The sequence below is a fragment of the Trichomonas vaginalis genome, chromosome V, assembly GCF_026262505.1.
Source record: "Trichomonas vaginalis G3 chromosome V, whole genome shotgun sequence".
In the NCBI taxonomy this organism is placed as follows: domain Eukaryota; phylum Parabasalia; order Trichomonadida; family Trichomonadidae; genus Trichomonas; species Trichomonas vaginalis.
The window spans coordinates 2733129-2752330 of NC_067207.1; the positions used below are offsets into that span (position 1 = coordinate 2733129).

The 19202-nt window shown below is 33.2% G+C and overlaps 4 protein-coding genes across 4 annotated transcripts, besides 1 other annotated feature; 2 read left to right on the forward strand and 2 right to left on the reverse strand.

The window, feature by feature from the left end:
* Positions 1-6669: 6669 nt before the first annotated feature.
* Positions 6670-7194, reverse strand: TVAGG3_0267820 (RNA polymerase II transcription regulator recruiting protein; the record flags this gene model as incomplete). The annotated part of the gene is made up of 1 exon (XM_051228479.1): positions 6670-7194. The coding sequence occupies one exon, from the start codon at positions 7192-7194 to the stop codon at positions 6670-6672; it is 525 nt and encodes a 174-aa protein (XP_051098209.1).
* A 1799-nt stretch (positions 7195-8993) lies between these two features.
* Positions 8994-10044, reverse strand: TVAGG3_0267830 (phosphoprotein phosphatase protein; the record flags this gene model as incomplete). Its single annotated transcript, XM_001315018.2, has 1 exon — positions 9136-9969. One exon carries the CDS (start codon positions 9967-9969, stop codon positions 9136-9138), a length of 834 nt encoding a protein of 277 aa, XP_001315053.2.
* A 344-nt stretch (positions 10045-10388) lies between these two features.
* Positions 10389-11426: a mobile genetic element.
* Positions 11427-12137: 711 nt separating this feature from the next.
* On the forward strand, positions 12138-13073 carry TVAGG3_0267850 (sulfatase family; the record flags this gene model as incomplete). The annotated part of the gene is made up of 1 exon (XM_001315017.1): positions 12138-13073. One exon carries the CDS (start codon positions 12138-12140, stop codon positions 13071-13073), a length of 936 nt encoding a protein of 311 aa, XP_001315052.1.
* A 767-nt stretch (positions 13074-13840) lies between these two features.
* TVAGG3_0267860 (uncharacterized protein) lies at positions 13841-18340 on the forward strand (the record flags this gene model as incomplete). The annotated part of the gene is made up of 1 exon (XM_001315016.1): positions 13841-18340. One exon carries the CDS (start codon positions 13841-13843, stop codon positions 18338-18340), a length of 4500 nt encoding a protein of 1499 aa, XP_001315051.1.
* Between the last annotated feature and the right edge of the window lie 862 nt (positions 18341-19202).

Sequence of the window (19202 nt, forward strand, 5' to 3'; positions counted from 1 at the left end):
AGTTAATTAGTTCGACCATAATATTGTATTAGTATAGTGTATTAAAATTCCAAAATAAAAAGTATAGAAATTTCGACTAACAGAATTGATTTTATTTTTTTATCTATTCGAGAAATAAAGTTAAGTATCATCCTTTGGAACATTTTACAGCTTATAGATTCAAAAATTGTTTGAGAAAATTGCGCTTGCAAATGGGAAACTCAAGTTTTGTTTTGCTCTTTGAAAATCATAAATCTTCAAAAGATGAATAACTTATATTATAGATGTTTATATTACCCTCATTATAAAATATTCTAAAAGTCGAAAAATAAAATTTGAGAGGATTTATAGATAAATAGCGCCAATTAAGGTGCTCTGAAAATTTGAGAGCGCATTCAAAACAGCCCCTTTGATTCATTATTTTTTCAATACAATACAAAAATTGTAAGCTTGTTCAACAAGCATATAATATATAATAAATCCTAATTACACAAAATTAAATTTAAAAGAGATAATCAAATTTTGTGTTTAATGTGGCAGCATAACAATATCATATATACATTATTATTTCAACAAATTTTTTTTCAATCAATCAATTTCTCTTCTAAATCAATTTTCTTTGCTGTAAAAAATTGTTTATGCGCCTTTTTCTTTGAATCCAATGTGTTATACATGCAATTAAGCTATTTTCCTTAATTATTTTAGAATTTACGTCATTTCAGTTTTAACCGTACATGTCCTAAAAATGTGAAATTTAGAATCACCAAATTATGCCCACCAACATTGTTTATAAAAGTTTGGATATTTAATTTGAGAGAACTTTTCATAGAATGTATTGAAATTTAAATCATTCAAACATTGAAATAAAAATGTTCAACCATTTAATCATATTCATAAATGTACAAACGCGAACCAAGATCCCCACTCTCGCCCATTGCTACGACATCATCGGGCAGGTATCGGATCAAGTCATCAACAAACTCAAAGAACAAGTTCTCTCTCTCGGAAGATGATCTACCCTAAAGTTTTTGTTATTGGAATCTGACACGCCCGTAAATTTTTATAAAAGCTCATTAATACAGCTCCCTGATTGGAGACATTCTTTGTGACATATACCATATACTTATGTAGGCACTAGAGAATCTACCATATGATTTTAGTAGTCTACTAATGACATTCATAGTGCAATTAGACGAAATTTATTTTGCTTGTAAAACCACACTACATGAAGATCCAAACCCATTATTATAACATTATATTACTGGTACATAGTAGTATATATTGCTGAGGTTGAAATCTAAATCTAAAAAGTTATCAAGATATCAAACTAATGTAATTGGCCTAGTCTATTCAATTACAGATATATTAATATATATGATCCGGTGAATTGATTTATACATAATGACATGATATATAAAAAAAATTATAATATTTTAAAATTAGAGTTAAAATTTCACATATCTACATGCAAATGGCTAGAAATGTTATGCATATATCAATCTCGGTTGTGATTTTACTATATAGGAAAATATGTCGAGTAATGATTCAAACTTTCAAAGTAATGCTTTATTTGAACAATATGAATTGAAATTCATTTTGATAAGTCAGGCTATGAATGATAATGATATAATAATAGTTTAAAAAAGACATATTAATTATAATTTTGAAAAGATTGATATTTTTATTTAATTTGGAATATTATTAATTCCAATTGATGTAGAATGTGATATCATGTCAATTTTTGAAATTCGGCTAATTTTGGAAAGACATTTTGAATTGGGTATCAATTGTTAAAATTAAGCTTGGTTATTAATGTAAGTCAAATGCAAAATAAGGGAGAAGACAATATTTGTAATTAAATGTAACAAATTCACAATTTGAAGAATATCAATATAATTTGAAAAAATTGTTAATTTCATAGGCAACAAGATATCTATTGACACTGCATATAATTGTGAATATATTGTTCATTTCAAAATTGATAGAGATTTAAAAACTACATGCGTAAAATGAAAACTGATGATAAATGATATAAACTAATATGATTTTATAACATTGAGTGTTTTGATAAACTAAATAGATGTAGAATTCAATAATTATTGAAAATATTAAGATTTTTAAAGATAAATACAAATCATATGGTAAATTTGTGCTTAAGGGATTTGTGAATAAGGTATATTGTTTATGTACTAATTATATGTATGGACAGGCAAGAAAATAAAGAGATTGTATAATGAGAATGTGATTGCAAAAGTTTGACCGACAAGAGTGTAATATGCACTCCTGTCGGTCACAATGTGTCATTCAGGGAGACATTGCCACTGCATGTCTCCCAGAATGAGACAATTTGTTGCAATCAGAATGTGATTGCAAAAGTTTGACCGACATGGGTGTAATATGCACTCCTGTCAGTCACAATGTGTCATTCAGGGAGACATTGCCACTGCATGTCTCCCAGAATGAGACAATTTGTTGCAATCAGAATGTGATTGCAAAAGTTTGACCGACATAGGTGTAATATGCACTCCTGTCGGTCACAATGTGTCATTCAGGGAGATATTGCCACTGCATGTCTCCCAGAATGAGACAATTTGTTGCAATCAGAATGTGATTGCAAAAGTTTGACCGAAGGTGTAATATGCACTCCTGTCGGTCACAATGTGTCATTCAGGGAGACATTGCCACTGCATGTCTCCCAGAATGAGACAATTTGTTGCAATCAGAATGTGATTGCAAAAGTTTGACCGACATGGGTGTAATATGCACTCCTGTCGGTCACAATGTGTCATTCAGGGAGACATTGCCACTGCATGTCTCCCAGAATGAGACAATTTGTTGCAATCAGAATGTGATTGCAAAAGTTTGACCGACAGAGTGTAATATGCACTCCTGTCGGTCACAATGTGTCATTCAGGGAGACATTGCCACTGCATGTCTCCCAGAATGAGACAATTTGTTGCAATCAGAATGTGATTGCAAAAGTTTGACCGACAAGGGTGTAATATGCACTCCTGTCGGTCACAATGTGTCATTCAGGGAGACATTGCCACTGCATGTCTCCCAGAATGAGACAATTTGTTGCAATCAGAATGTGATTGCAAAAGTTTGACCGACAAGAGTGTAATATGCACTCCTGTCGGTCACAATGTGTCATTCAGGGAGACATTGCCACTGCATGTCTCCCAGAATGAGACAATTTGTTGCAATCAGAATGTGATTGCAAAAGTTTGACCGACAAGGTGTAATATGCACTCCTGTCGGTCACAATGTGTCATTCAGGGAGACATTGCCACTGCATGTCTCCCAGAATGAGACAATTTGTTGCAATCAGAATGTGATTGCAAAAGTTTGACCGACATGGGTGTAATATGCACTCCTGTCGGTCACAATGTGTCATTCAGGGAGACATTGCCACTGCATGTCTCCCAGAATGAGACAATTTGTTGCAATCAGAATGTGATTGCAAAAGTTTGACCGACATGGGTGTAATATGCACTCCTGTCGGTCACAATGTGTCATTCAGGGAGACATTGCCACTGCATGTCTCCCAGAATGAGACAATTTGTTGCAATCAGAATGTGATTGCAAAAGTTTGACCGACAAGAGTGTAATATGCACTCCTGTCGGTCACAATGTGTCATTCAGGGAGACATTGCCACTGCATGTCTCCCAGAATGAGACAATTTGTTGCAATCAGAATGTGATTGCAAAAGTTTGACCGACAAGAGTGTAATATGCACTCCTGTCGGTCACAATGTGTCATTCAGGGAGACATTGCCACTGCATGTCTCCCAGAATGAGACAATTTGTTGCAATCAGAATGTGATTGCAAAAGTTTGACCGACATGGGTGTAATATGCACTCCTGTCGGTCACAATGTGTCATTCAGGGAGACATTGCCACTGCATGTCTCCCAGAATGAGACAATTTGTTGCAATCAGAATGTGATTGCAAAAGTTTGACCGACATGGGTGTAATATGCACTCCTGTCGGTCACAATGTGTCATTCAGGGAGACATTGCCACTGCATGTCTCCCAGAATGAGACAATTTGTTGCAATCAGAATGTGATTGCAAAAGTTTGACCGACATGGGTGTAATATGCACTCCTGTCGGTCACAATGTGTCATTCAGGGAGACATTGCCACTGCATGTCTCCCAGAATGAGACAATTTGTTGCAATCAGAATGTGATTGCAAAAGTTTGACCGACATGGGTGTAATATGCACTCCTGTCGGTCACAATGTGTCATTCAGGGAGATATTGCCACTGCATGTCTCCCAGAATGAGACAATTTGTTGCAATCAGAATGTGATTGCAAAAGTTTGACCGACATGGGTGTAATATGCACTCCTGTCGGTCACAATGTGTCATTCAGGGAGACATTGCCACTGCATGTCTCCCAGAATGAGACAATTTGTTGCAATCAGAATGTGATTGCAAAAGTTTGACCGACATGGGTGTAATATGCACTCCTGTCGGTCACAATGTGTCATTCAGGGAGACATTGCCACTGCATGTCTCCCAGATTGGCACACTGTTCCGCATTCATAACTTGAATGCGGAACTTTGACCGACAAGAGTGTAATATGCACTCCTGTCGGTCACAATGTGTCATTCAGGGAGACATTGCCACTGCATGTCTCCCAGAATGAGACAATTTGTTGCAATCAGAATGTGATTGCAAAAGTTTGACCGACATGGGTGTAATATGCACAAATATGATTCTTTATAGGATTTTTTTGTAATACGCCAAAAAATCACGACTTCTAGCCTTCTCATTATGTGCATTATTCCTATAAACCGTCTTAGCCCCTGAATATATAGTTGCAAATTAGATAAACAATATAGCGCCAAATAAATTATTTCTGATTATCGACAACACATAGCCATTCTGTTCAACCCATTAGGCAAAATACCCGACAAGCCAAAAAAAGCACAACTCATGATCGTGCCAGACATCAATAATCTTTTGACGTGATTTGTGCCAAACTCTCAAGAAAATCAATCGTTGGCATTTATTCCTAATATGTTATTATAATGCATCATAGAGAACAAAAAATAATACCACATCAAAATAAAATAAGGCTGATTTCATCTCAAACTTTTAATTTTAACAAAGACACATATTGAAATATCATCACCACATATGGTAGAATATTGCCAGATAATTGACACTTGACTTTTACACAAGCTCAAAATCAGCATCCCCATAGGATATTAGGTTTTCGAGAAAACAACACGGGATAAAAGTACACATATATATCTATCTAATTTCATAAAATCAGGTTGCTATATTTATCTGGAATGGTAAGATCCAACAAACAAGTGTGATTTGGTGTCAAAAATTTAAGGGTATTAAAACAATTAGTCGGAAAATACGGTGAAACAGAATGGAAAATCATTTCTCAAGTTATCGGTACAAAGAATCCACGTCAATGCCATGATAGATGGTTTTATTACTTAACACCAAATATCAATAAAGCACCATTCACAGAGGATGAAGATTCTTTACTATTAGAACTTCTCCAAACATACGGCCCAAGATGGGTTCAAATTTCAAAATACTTCGCAGGTAGAACTGACACTCAAATCAAAAACAGATATCACGTCCTCAAGCGTAAAATACAGAATGATCAGCCATTATATTCGGATGATCAGAAGGAAGATAAGAAGGAAGAACAAGTAGTTATTGAACCTCAAGAGGAAAAGAAATGCGATGTAGGAATGGAAAAAATCTTTGCTATTTTCGACAATGTACTCAAGATTAATGAATTAGATTTCTTCGTAGATCCATTTACCTTATTTGAATGAATCTTTTATTATGGCTTACTTATATTATCTCTATCCTTGTTCATAAATCTGTGTTCTATTGTTTTTTTATATTTCTACCATGAAAATTTATAAAGAATATATGTTTAAATTTTTAAGAAATCAGTGAGTACAAAAATTGATTCAATACCGTCCCTCTATTTTTGACTCTCCTTAGGAGCATGCTAACTATCTATGGCCTTCATGCAAAATTTTATGTAAGTTTGATTTAACAACTCTCTTCCCCTGTAAAAAATTTCAAGGTGATTTTTTTCCCAAAAACTTTTAGATCCTTTGTATTGGGCATCTTAAATTTAACTATGGTATATAGGTTCCACGAATCAAGAACTTTTCTCTTCTTGCTCAAGATATTATCCTTCAAACCAAGAAGTGCAGTATTTTTAAAATATTTTATAGTGAAATGCAATATAAATTAAGTGAGATGTACGGTAATTGATTCAAAATTGATATTTTTTAATCAAGATGTTTTCTTATGAATTATAGAGATTGATTCTCTCATTATATGCCATACACTTATTAGATATTATACATTGAATTAGCGCTTCAATAAAGTTCAATTTGATTTTGATCTCAAATATTTTATTCAATTAAATGGATTGACGATGTCTATTGTTATGCATCTTGCAACAATAACTAATTTGTAATCTACTTGCTTTTTTATCGTTGAGGCGGTATATTTCCGGAGCAAATTAAATTACATTTGGAAAAGGATTCAATATTTCACTAATTCTTGTCAATGAATACTTGAATCTTTAAAATTTGGAATGTCGAACTATATCTAAAAAAAATCTTAATTTCGAAAACTTCGGTTAATACAATAGTATAGTTTTTATTATTACTTACAATTTTTCTAGTATATTTAGAGATTAGTGATATTAATTATTGACTCTATTGTTTTGTGCTTAATTGGCACATAATTATCCAGCGAGAGAATTGAAGGAAGAATCACTCTTTCCTTCGCTTCCTTCTGGGTTTCATCATTTGGCTCTTCGATAGGTTTTTTACCTTGTCTCTGTAAAGCAAGGAATCTATTTTTTATATTTGTGTTTGTTCTCCCTTTAAAATACTTAGCAATTTTAGTCCATTTTGATCCATATAATTTATATTTTTCTAGCAATATTTGATCCTCTTCTTTTGTCCAATTACTGTTGTTAACATTTGGTGATAAATAATAGTTCCATCTTTCAAAACATTGTCTTTTATTTCTGTTGGGGAATTGCTCTGCAATATATGTCCAGACAATTGGAGACGAATTATTTACTAATTTTATAAGAAGTTGATCTTCACATTTAGTCCATTTGTTGTGTTTGAATTTAGGCTTTTCTACGTCTTTAATCGGGCTCATCTTATTGCATTGTTTTTGAGGCATCAAGTTTGCAGTCATACAAAAAATATTTGGCATATACGAATATTTCAATGCCGGTACACTCTCAAAAAAAGAACTATTCAAATTAATTCTATGGATTTTCGGGAGTAGAAAAACTACCCAAATAGCAAATTTATCATTTTTTTTCGACATTAAAAAATTTGTTTTGAGATCGCTCTCATTTTTTTCAGGGGGATTTTATAATTGACTTTTGTGAAGGATACCGAAATTTCCTAAATCGGAAATGCATAAATCAGTGGTCAACATACTCTTTTCACAATTGCATAATAATTTTTAAATGGAAACGAACCTTTTTTCAATTTCTAAATGACAGTTCTCTTCATTATTTAGCATATCAGAAATTGCATATCGTAAGCTTCTATTAAAGTACATATTTTATCCATACCTTCGAATTTTTTTAGGTTTCGATTTCTTAATTCATGTTGATTGAGGTTGAAATCATTTTCAGACATTTCAATTACTAATGTATTACCAATGAGATATAAATAATTAATGATTTCCAATATCCTTATTTGGCCATTGATAATCAAGATACAAATCAACCTTTATGATTTATGCAGACAATATATACGTCAAGTGAAACAAAATTCCTTATTAAGAAAAGATTAATAATGATTTTTCTATTTTTCATTTTCGAAGAAAAATCATTTTGATGATGTTATGGCTTAAACTAAGGGTTTCGTTTTGCGAAAAAACGTACAATACGCAATTTCGCTAAAAAAACATTTAGCTAGCAATTTCGACCTTTGACTCCACTCAAGACGTCACTTTTTTAATTTTGCGGTATCATATTTTTGGAAAATCTTTATGAATATTATATAAAAAGTCTCTTTAATATCTATATTTCATATTTTTATCGATTTTTAAAGTTTTTGCGAAAAGTATTCAATTATTTTTGCTATTTTGTCGGGTAAATGTCAGATTTGCGACATTTTCTGATATGATATTCAGATTCTACGTTGATAATAATGCTTATAGAACCCTCTTGCTATTGTGTCAAAATTGCGAAACCGATAGCAAAAATATCTCGCAATATCAAAATTGAGATATTGAGTGAATTATGCATTATAGAGATTAAAAATCTGATTTGTGAAAACATCTCATCAGTTTCTAGCTAATTCAAAAATCTTTACTATCTTATTCGATTAAAATGAAAAGGGAATAGTTTCATTATGCTTTAAATGACAGCCTTATAATATAATCATAGTTTTCGCTCAATATGCAGCATTTTTTTTTCGAAATCTATGGTCAATGTCCTAAATACTGATTGCTTTGCATTCATATCTCTTACATTTTCTATACCCACATCACTATTCATTGCTATTCCTATCTTTTTCATTTTTGTTTGTTTCTCATAATTTCTCAAAAAACATGATAACTTGATATTTGTAAATATCATACTTTATAACGTAAATAAGAACTTGACCTATTAAGAAAAGCAGTAATGAAAAGAAAATCTGAAATTCATAAAAATTACAAGTTTCTGATGACAATTAGCTTAATTAAACCAGGTACAAGATTATATAATTGTATTTTCTATCCAATTATCCATATAATATCTTATCCAGAAAAAATAACTTGATCAATACCAAATGATTTTTTTAACTAGTAAATAAAGTATTTTCTTTACACACACATTGTATATCATAGTTTTTTTTTTTTGGTTCGCAAAACATCCAAAAACAAATATGCTATAAAAGTGACAATTTTAGCAAAACGAAACCCTTACTTAAACATTATTTATCTTGCATAAATATGCATATATTGTCTATTTTATCGGTACAAACTTTGAGTGTGAAAATATGGAGAATTTTTTTTTGCTATCATCAATATCAAAGATTATCTTCGTATATAATTTTGAGTAGAAATATATTTTTACAGTAGCTGTCAATTAAAACATAGTGACATTTTTTTTAAATAAAAAAAATTGGAAATTCATTAAAGGAAGTATGGTGAAACATGATCGGTTGGGACTTTCTGTTCTGAATCTGGAACAGCTTCAAAGACTCTGAATGTCCTTTGTCCATTACTATCAACGTATAATGTAGCAGCCTTATTTCCAAGTCTATACATGTAGTTTGGTGCAGACCAAACAGTGACCAACTGTTGCTTTCCGAAATGATACATATATCCTTCTTGCATCATTTGATGAGCGCGAGCAATCAATTCAATCCTATTATTATAGCAAAATTCTTCTGTAGGACGGGTTCCGAATAGTAAACCAGCGCCTCTTTGGTTTGTAGCCCAGCCAGAGATATCTTCTGGATCTGACCACACAATATCCTGTAGAGGACCACTTTGAGGTATTTCTTGACGTCTTTCTAGTAGAGCTAATTGATCGGCAAGTTTAATTTCGGGTGATAAACCTCCATGAACGCAGTAAATTCTATTTTCTATGAGTGCAGCCATTGGAAGCATATCCATAACTTCATTGCATAACTTCCATAAGCCGGCATGACCGTATCTTTGAACAATTTCATCATAAAATCCGTAAATTGCATTAATACTACGATTTTCATGGTTTCCTCGAAGCATGTAAAAAGAATCGGGATATTTTACCTTATAAGCCATTAAAAGGGCAAAGGTTTCCATCGAATAATAGCCACGATCAACGTAATCGCCCATAAAAATGTAACGAGTGTCACTTGGTTGTCCTGATATTTTGAATAAGCGCATTAAATCATAAAACTGTCCATGAATATCTCCACAAATTGTGATTGGCAAAGAAACATTCAATAATGTTCCTTCTTCAAAGAGAATTTCTTGAGCCATTCTGAATAAACAGATATAATCTTGCTCAGGAATATCCTCATGTATCAGAAGTCGCTCAATAAGATTATCTAAATCCATTTTGTCACTTTTTTATCCAAGTGACCTAAAATGAATCCTCATATATCATGATTCGTATTCGACATGTTAGCCATAATCATATATGAAAAAGTGATTGAAGAGATATCATCATTGTAAAGATCTTTTGATATAAGTATAATATGCAATTTCTCAATTTATTTTAGGTTTGAAAGTCTCAAATCATTGCTTTTACCATGCATACTATTCCTACAACCCATATACAATTTATTCATACATCTAATAGCAGTCAGATAAACTGATGTAACTTTTACAAAGTGGTTGATTTGGCAAAATCATTTCACAGTATTCAATTTTTTTTTCAACTTCATTTTCCATTAAGAGTGCACCCGTATGTACGTTTATTTGAGAGGAGGAGGATTACCCTCTCAATTTTGAGGGATTCGTTAGTTTATTTTCTCGATGAATATGCAATAAAATTTGATTTTTACCTTATCAATATACTTCATATAATATACACATGTTCATGTAAAAACTTTTTTCCAAAATCCTCAGGAATTAAGGGATTTTTGAATTTTAAAAATTTTTTTCGATTTTTTTCGAAAAAAAATATTTTCAGAACAGCCTTAACGGCTAAGATTTAGGAACAATGTTAAGTATCAAAAAGAAAGGAGGTCTGATATAGACAACATATATCGTTGAAGGTTGAAAAAATCTCTAATATTTGAGCCCAAAATTTCAAATTTTAATTTTTTGAAAAAAGAGGCCACCCGTATGTACGTTTATTTGAGAGGGGGAGGATTATATTTTTGAAAGGGTGAAACATTATGAATATGTTAATTATATAATAATATATATTATTATAAAAAAGAAAAAATAAAGCACGTTAAATTTTTTCTTTCTTGATTTTTTACAAAATCTACTTAGAATTATGCAAAATATGACTAAATAATTATAAATTTCAAGTTAAATTTTAATTTTGATAAATAATTTAAATTTCAAAATATCAAGTTCAGTTCGACTATGTATGTAGTAATTCCTCAATAAAGTGCCAAAACCCTATTAAAATATATGAACATTTTCAACATTTTAATGTTTTTATTTAAAAATTTGTTGGAATATGAGCTTCAAACAATTATTATGTAAATAAAAATAATTAAATATATGTATTTATTCGTATTACAACCGTAGTAAGTCGATTCTTCCTTTCTTCTACTGAGTTTTGAATTTGATTTCGAATTGTAAAGAGATTCAAAGGGAAAATACTAGCGGATAAAAACTACCGCCATGAAAGGGTCATAATGGACTCAAGTTGTATTTTTTGATATTTTTTGCTTTTCGAGCCTAAATAGATAGCCAAGATAATGCCTAAAAATAAGGTTCTAAATTCTGAAGTTTACATGATCCTCTCGTGTGCACCCTTAATTATGATATCGAAGATCAACAAAGCAATGATATTCTTATACTATATAGTACCAACTACAGCATTTCTTCTCATCAGATATCTTCAAAATCGAGAATTTTCTTCTAAAATTATACGAAAAATCTTTTTATCACTATTAATTCTTTACGAAGCCTCAAGAATAGCATGCATCACTACGCTCCATCACAATTATTACACAGTATCCATAGCAACGTTTATTTTTATTGTTGTTGGCTTTTGTAAACCGAAAGTCATATCATTTAGGAGCAGTTTTACCGAAGAATGGACATTTGGATCAAGAAGGAAAACAAGAATACATATATTAGAAACGATTTCGTTATCATTATTGATCATTTTAGCATCATTTCTCATTGCAGGCTTTCAAAATGCATACCACCATTACGGTAAAGTAAAACTTGAGAATCTCCAAATGGTTTTCAATGTCAAAAACTCTAAATTTCATTTACAACAATATAAACCCATTATTTTACAGTTCATGAAATACAATGGATTTAAATGCCTCATATCAACCTTATTAGTTATCTTTTCATGCTTCAAATTCTTACCATTTAGTATTTCAATAACAGAAAAACATCCTATCATTAATTTCTCGGTTAAAATACACTTAATATTAGTAGTATATTGGATTTTTGCTGTTCACAATGCCAGAAACCTTTATAATGATTCAGTAAATTCAAATTCAAATTTCATGAAAGATAATTATATAAAACCAGAGGGATTAGTCAGATTCAAAGGTAAAAAACGCAATATTATTCTTGTTATTCTCGAATCAATGGAATCTACATTTTTATCCAGACAATCTGGAGGAATTTACGACCAACAATTGATTCCTCAGCTTGAGTACATTGCCAATCATTCAGATTCATTGCATTTTTCCCATAAAAAAGGAAAGATGGGTGGAGCATTTGAATTTTTGAGGACTTCTTATACTGGAGGGTCATCATATTCCATGATATGTGCAGATATATTGGGATTCCAGAACAGAGTGATCAATCAAAACCAGGATACAATGTTCCATCCCAATGTAAAATGCATTAGCGATATTTTGAGAGAAAACGGTTATAAAAATTTGGCAATTTTTGGAGCCCCTTATTCATCATGTCACCAAGGATTTATATTTTCAACACATGGATTCTCTAGGGAAGACATATATTCATCATTTGATTATTCAAATTCATTTGATTGGGTAAGAGATTATGTAACATTAGATTTTGCGAAAAAGCAGCTTACAAAGGTCTCCCAACAAGGCCAACCATTCTTTGCTGTTGTTATGACTCTTGACACCCATGCTCCGGGCTTGACTTGCCCTTATTGTCGAAGAACTGCAAATCGACAAATTGATACAATCATGTGTTCAGACAGACAAGTCACAAAGTTCGTAGAATGGATAAAACAACAACCTTTCTATGAAGATACAGTTGTTATGCTTCAAGGAGACCATGAAATGATGTATCCAGAATTAGATTCAAGATCTCATAGAGAAAGATATAAAAGAACACTTTTCAATGCAATATTTAACTCAAAATTACGTCCTGAAGCCGGAACAACAAGAAATTATTCAGTATTTGACGTAGGACCAACACTTTTGGCTGCAGCCGGTGCTACAATCAAGGGAATAAATTAGGGTTAGGAGTGAATCTATTCTCTAAAGAAAAACCTCTTCTTGAGAAATATATTTATAGCCATGTTGAAACAGAATTAAATATGGAGAATGTATGGTACATAAATAACATTCTCCAAAAATCTGTGGGCACAGATCCACGCGTTACTGTCAAAATTAGGGATCCCTACGAAATCTTTAGGCCACGCTTCCCTGGACATCGTGACATATTTAAGCGTCGATAATTATTATGTTTGTTGCGTTTGTAAACTTTTTAGTGTTATATCGCATACGATTTTTACTTGAATATTTTCATTTCAAAGGTTTTTAATGCCAAATGCATATATTTCTTTCGTCAGTCACATATTAAAATTGCTTTAGGTCATTCCTGCTCAAGTTATGGATAACTATATTAAGAAATCAGAACAGATAATTTACGTTCAAAAATACCTTATATGGAAAATGATAAAAGAAAAGGCAGAACCAAGATGCGATCACGATGCTGATTCAAAGTATCATCTCCATATTGCTTGATTTTAAACCAAATCAATACTTCAAAATTTTCCTGTTGTTCTAAAAATTATAAACGATTTCAAGGAGAAAAAGAAAATTGATTTGTCACATGATTATGAGTGAGATTATAACATAAAAATAAATTTGAGAAAAAAATTGAATGCAAGAATACTCGTTTAAAATTGCGATAAAAGAATATATATATAATACATGAGTCCTATCTCCCGCAATTTTGAAAGAAAAGTGAACCGAGTTTTCAATTTTTTTTACAATATTATATGGATTTGCAGTTTACAATAGCTATTTATGACCCAAAGGAGAAAGTTCAACACCCAAAAGGTTCTAAACTCTTCAAATTTCGCATAAATAGCTTCGTCACACAGTTTTTAGTTTTCAAAGGTATCCTTGCTAAAGAAGATATCACAGAGAAAGCAGGCGCCATACCTAAAGAAATTACTAAACTACAAGGATTCCAATTTAATCAAGATGAAATATATTTAATACCAAAATTTACAACAATTAACGGCAATAAATTCCTTACAACCTTCGGAGATCTTTTTTACATAAATAGCGTTGTTACAATCTGTCCAAAGAGTGATTATGCAGCAGCAGCGCTCAATATTTTAAGGACAATTGATGGATTAAAGTTCTTGAAACCATTTTCACCGGATCACATTCGTTTTGCAAACATTTCTATCAACAATTTTGGCAAAAAATGCAAGATCAACAAAACAGGAGGATATTATACATACTTTTTCGATGATGTTGAAACAGCACAAACTTTCGATCAAATGAATTTTGATATGATTAATGATACAGAACTAACAGTTTCCGAATTCTTCCGAGTCCCTGGCTTTATTATTAATGCTCAGAAGACTCCAGCAAGAACATTCGGAATAAAGAACATCGTAAAAGTCGAAAATTGCTATTTAATACCACCGAATGAAGATATTGCGAAAGCAAAAGTATATTCAGCAGCTGATATTACGTTAAATTGCAGTAGTATCCCTCCATCGATGCCCTCTGAAGTTGTACGCCCAGTTTACGAATTCTGCGGTCCGGTTATCTTCATATCAAGCAACCGCGCAGGACATTCAGTAACTTTTGGTACAGCAGACGGATATCTTAAAGCTTGCGATTTATACGGACAAAAACCAGACAAAACATCATCACCACGACTTTCTGATAGCAGACCACCGAAACTTACACCTCCTGGAGATGAAAAATTAGGAAGTAAAAATTCATCGAGAGAATCATCAATGGGAAGGTTTCCTCCGAACGGAATGAACTTTGAAGCTGGCTCTGGTGACTCCAATCCTAAATTTAATCCTATTGATTTCTCGAAACCAAATACTCCACCAGGAATGATACCTCTCGGCCAAGCAATTGAAACAAGAAACGAACCACCTTTCTCTCCTATGAAAGGAGGATTCGGACAAATGAACGATGGACCAATGAGAGGTGGTTTTGGCCAACCATTCGATAACGGAAACAATTTCGGTCCAATGAGAGGAGGTTTCGGACAACCAATAGAAGAAAATAAATTCGGACCTGTTCGCGGAGGATTTGGTCAACCTTTAGATGATGGAAATAAATTCGGTCCGGTAAGAGGCGGATTTGGACAACCAATTGATGATAATAACAAATTCGGACCAGTTAGAGGAGGTTTTGGCCAACCTATTGATGACAATAATAAATTTGGTCCAGTTAGAGGCGGATTTGGCCAGCCAATCGATGATAACAACAAGTTTGGCCCAGTAAGAGGTGGAGTCGGTCAACCAATTGATGATAGTAATAAATTTGGACCAGTCAGAGGTGGATTTGGCCAACCAATCGATGATTCAAACAAATTCGGTCCTGTAAGAGGCGGATTTGGCCAACCTATCGATGATTCCAACAAGTTTGGACCAGTTCGAGGCGGATTCGGACAACCTATAGACGATAACAACAAATTCGGACCTGTTAGAGGCGGATTTGGTCAGCCAATAGATGATAGTAATAAATTCGGCCATGTACGTGGCGGATTTGGCCAACCGATTGATGATTCAAACAAATTTGGTCCTGTTCGCGGTGGTTTCGGCCAACCAATCGATGATTCAAATAAATTCGGCCCAGTTCATGGTGGATTTGGACATCCAATTGATGATTCTAATAAGTTTGGACCAGTCAGAGGCGGATTTGGCCAACCAATAGACGACAGCAACAAATTCGGTCCAGTAAGAGGTGGATTTGGACAGCCAATTGATGAGCAGAGCAAAGGAATTCCATTGAATGGTGGCATGAAGAATTTATCAAATGAAGATAAACTTATTGACCAACCAGACAATAAAGACGGCGATCAACAGATACCCAAGTCACCACACATGCCAAGCCTTGCTCAACAGATCGAAGAAGAAGACAAAAACAAAAATCAACAAAATACCAAACCAAATCCATTCGGCCAACAGATCGAAGCACCTCCAGAATTCAGAGAAGAAGACGAGAACCAAGAGAATATCAGTATTAAAGAAGCTCCAATCGTTCAAGGACTTGGAAATAAGTTGCCAATTAACGAAACTCCATTTGGCCAAGCTCAGAACGTTCCAGGTCTCAAAGGAGGACCATTCCAAAACAGTCCGCGTCCATTATCAGCAGGAGCAGACAATTCAAGTTCCAGATCAAACAAAGTTGAAGCATTTTCACCACGTTCAGGCATGGAGAACCCTCCATCCGGCATGATGACACCAAAAATCACAACGAGCGCTCCAGAACAGATCCAACCAGGCCAGTTTTCACCAAGACCAGGCATGGAATTTCCTCCCGGCCAATTCTCCCCCCGTCCAGGAATGGAGGTTCCCCCTGGAATACCTGTTGCCGCCGATTTCTCAGCTGTTCCTCCACAAAGGTATTCACCACGACCAGGCGATGGCCCAAAGATGATGTCAGGACAGTTTGGAATGCAAGAGATCGAACCAGGACAATTTTCTCCTCGTCCTGGCGACGAAAACTTTGTTTTCCATCCATTTGGACAAGGTAATTTCGATGGGACAGGTGGATTCAAGCGCACACCACCCTTCGGAATGTCTCCTCGTGGCAATCCTGGTTTCGGAGGCTCTCCTTTCATGGATGATTCCTCTTTCTCTCCTTTCAGAGAAGGTCCTTTCGCTGGAGGAGGTCCATTCGGAAATTCCGGTGATTTCGGATTGCAAAGAGCAAGTTTCAGTGGTACACCATTGCAAATGCACGCACCAAAACTTGCTTCAATTCCTTCTCTAACTCCTGTAGAAGGAAAAGGTGGTTTTGGCAAACCGCCACCACTCACAAATTTGTCATCAAAGAATACAGCTCAACTCGATAAAAGTGACACTTCCAGTTGTATTGTTGTTGCCAATCTTCTTGGGAATATCACTCCATCGATGCTCAAACAGACATTAGGAGTAGAAACAGTCAAATACGATGAAGATTTGGAGCCACTTTGTTCCAGTGAATCAATGGCATATTTGATTTACACGGGCGAAAACATGGACATCAATGATCTCGAGACAAAAATAAACAGCACAAAGAACTTGTTCCATTCCAACCGCGCCATGTACACATCTGCGAAAGATGGTGTTGATTCTGCAGTAGAATCAATCATTTCTGAGTCATCATCAGCTAAATACGTTGTTGCAGGAATTCGCCCTGAATTCAATGCAATACAACTCAAACTGTTCTTAAAGAATGCATCAGAAGTTACAGAAGATCAAGGCTTAGGAACACTAAACTGTCCAGAATCAAAAGCTTTTCTAGTTAAATTCGATGGAATTTCAACAGAAAATTGGAATAGTGAAATTGATTCTTTACCTGAAAAAATGTTCGTTGAAACAAAACTTTACGAAGCAGTTACAGGTAAACTAGAAAGTGCTGTAAATAACATCTTCAAAGCCATGTTTTCTGCTCAACAAAAGAGAGTTTCACGATGGATTGTCGCTGGTTTAAGAAGTGAAGTGACTCCTTTAGAAGTCAAAACCAATCTTCCTCATACAGAAGCTGTCATTCCTTCTGTTCTTCTGCAGCCTCTCTGCCAACCACCAAATGTGGCATATTTAGTTTACGTATCGGCAAAAAGTGTCGATGCATCAAGTGACATCCAAAATCTGCCACTTTTTTCGAAGGATCCACTTTTCTGCGAGATACAGAAAGGATCTATACAAAATGCCATTGATACATTGCTATCAAAGACTGCTTCTCCAAGTCATAAATCAAAAGAAAGAAATGTGGATAAAAGTGACAACATTAGACAAAAAGAAACAAACGAAGATGAAGAAAATGATGACAGATACGTGAAGATATTGATATCCAATTTATCACCAGATGTCGGAGATGAATTACTTAAAGAGAAACTTCCAAGTGCTGTTAAGTTCATCACTGATCCATCATTGGACAAATTAAACAGAGGAATTAGACATGCAACAATTGCTTGCTTCGAATCAAAGGAATGCAAGAATGAATTGAAGAGTTTCTGCAAGTGCTTGTTTGGAAAGATGCATCCGAAAGTTGTTTTCATGAAGAATTCAGCAGAAGATGCTGTTTCGAAGGTTTTAGACTTCAAACAAAACCAACATAATAATTGGTTGTCTTTCCCAATTGAGAAGATAAATATAACTAAAAAAGATACTTACAAAGATAGAGAATCTGCGGTTTTGGCTTTGTGTCCTGATATAACACCACAGTATATTGTTATTCATCCAAAAACAGTCTATGTTGATTATATTAATGAAGACAAATGTAATAGAGCTGCTTCTGTAATCAATCAGTAATTTTTATTATTATATTATTTATTATTTTTTATAGTTATTTTTTTGTTAAAATAAAGATGTCAATTTGGAAGAAAAGTGAGAAAATTCCTAAAATGATAAAAATGAATTTTCCAAACGTACTTTTTTATCTCATTTTTTTGATTTTGAAAAAAATTTGGAGAGAAGAACTCTTCGTTTTTGAATTTTGTCACGATGGTTTTAAAGTATATTAGACACATGTATTGATATTACTATTTTTGTATATTTTGAGAGAAAATCCCTAAAAAGTGAGAAAATCCGAGACGGTTTGAGAAAATATATAAACTATTGAAAATTTGAATTAAACTTCTAATTTGGAAAAAAGAAATTTGGAAAGAAGAAAATTCAAAAATCGAGATTTAGACTCAGTATCAAATGAAGAACAAAATGTTTCTTCATATGAAGGAAAAAAATTTTCTTGAGAAGAAATAGAGTTTTTAAAATTTTATTGTATGTAATGAAATAAACAAATATTAAAATTATTTTTTGATAACAAGAAAATTCCCAACAGAAAATATTTGAGACAAAGAAAAAAAGAAAATTGAAAAATATTACTCTCCTTTACATTTCATGAGATTTTCAATTTATTTTCATAAAATTGACAATTTTATACGTTTAGATAAAAATAAGTGATTTTGCTTGAAATAAAAATTATTGTTTGTTTACAGCTATCAAATAGATTTTTGCTATTTTGATTAAAATTTGTTAATCAAATTAATAATTTTTTTCTAAATATCTTAAATATCTGGATCACTCACTGATACGATGAATTAAACGATAAAAATAATACAAACTCAACTAAGTTTCCTGTCTTTCAACCAAAAAATATTATGCAATTTAAATT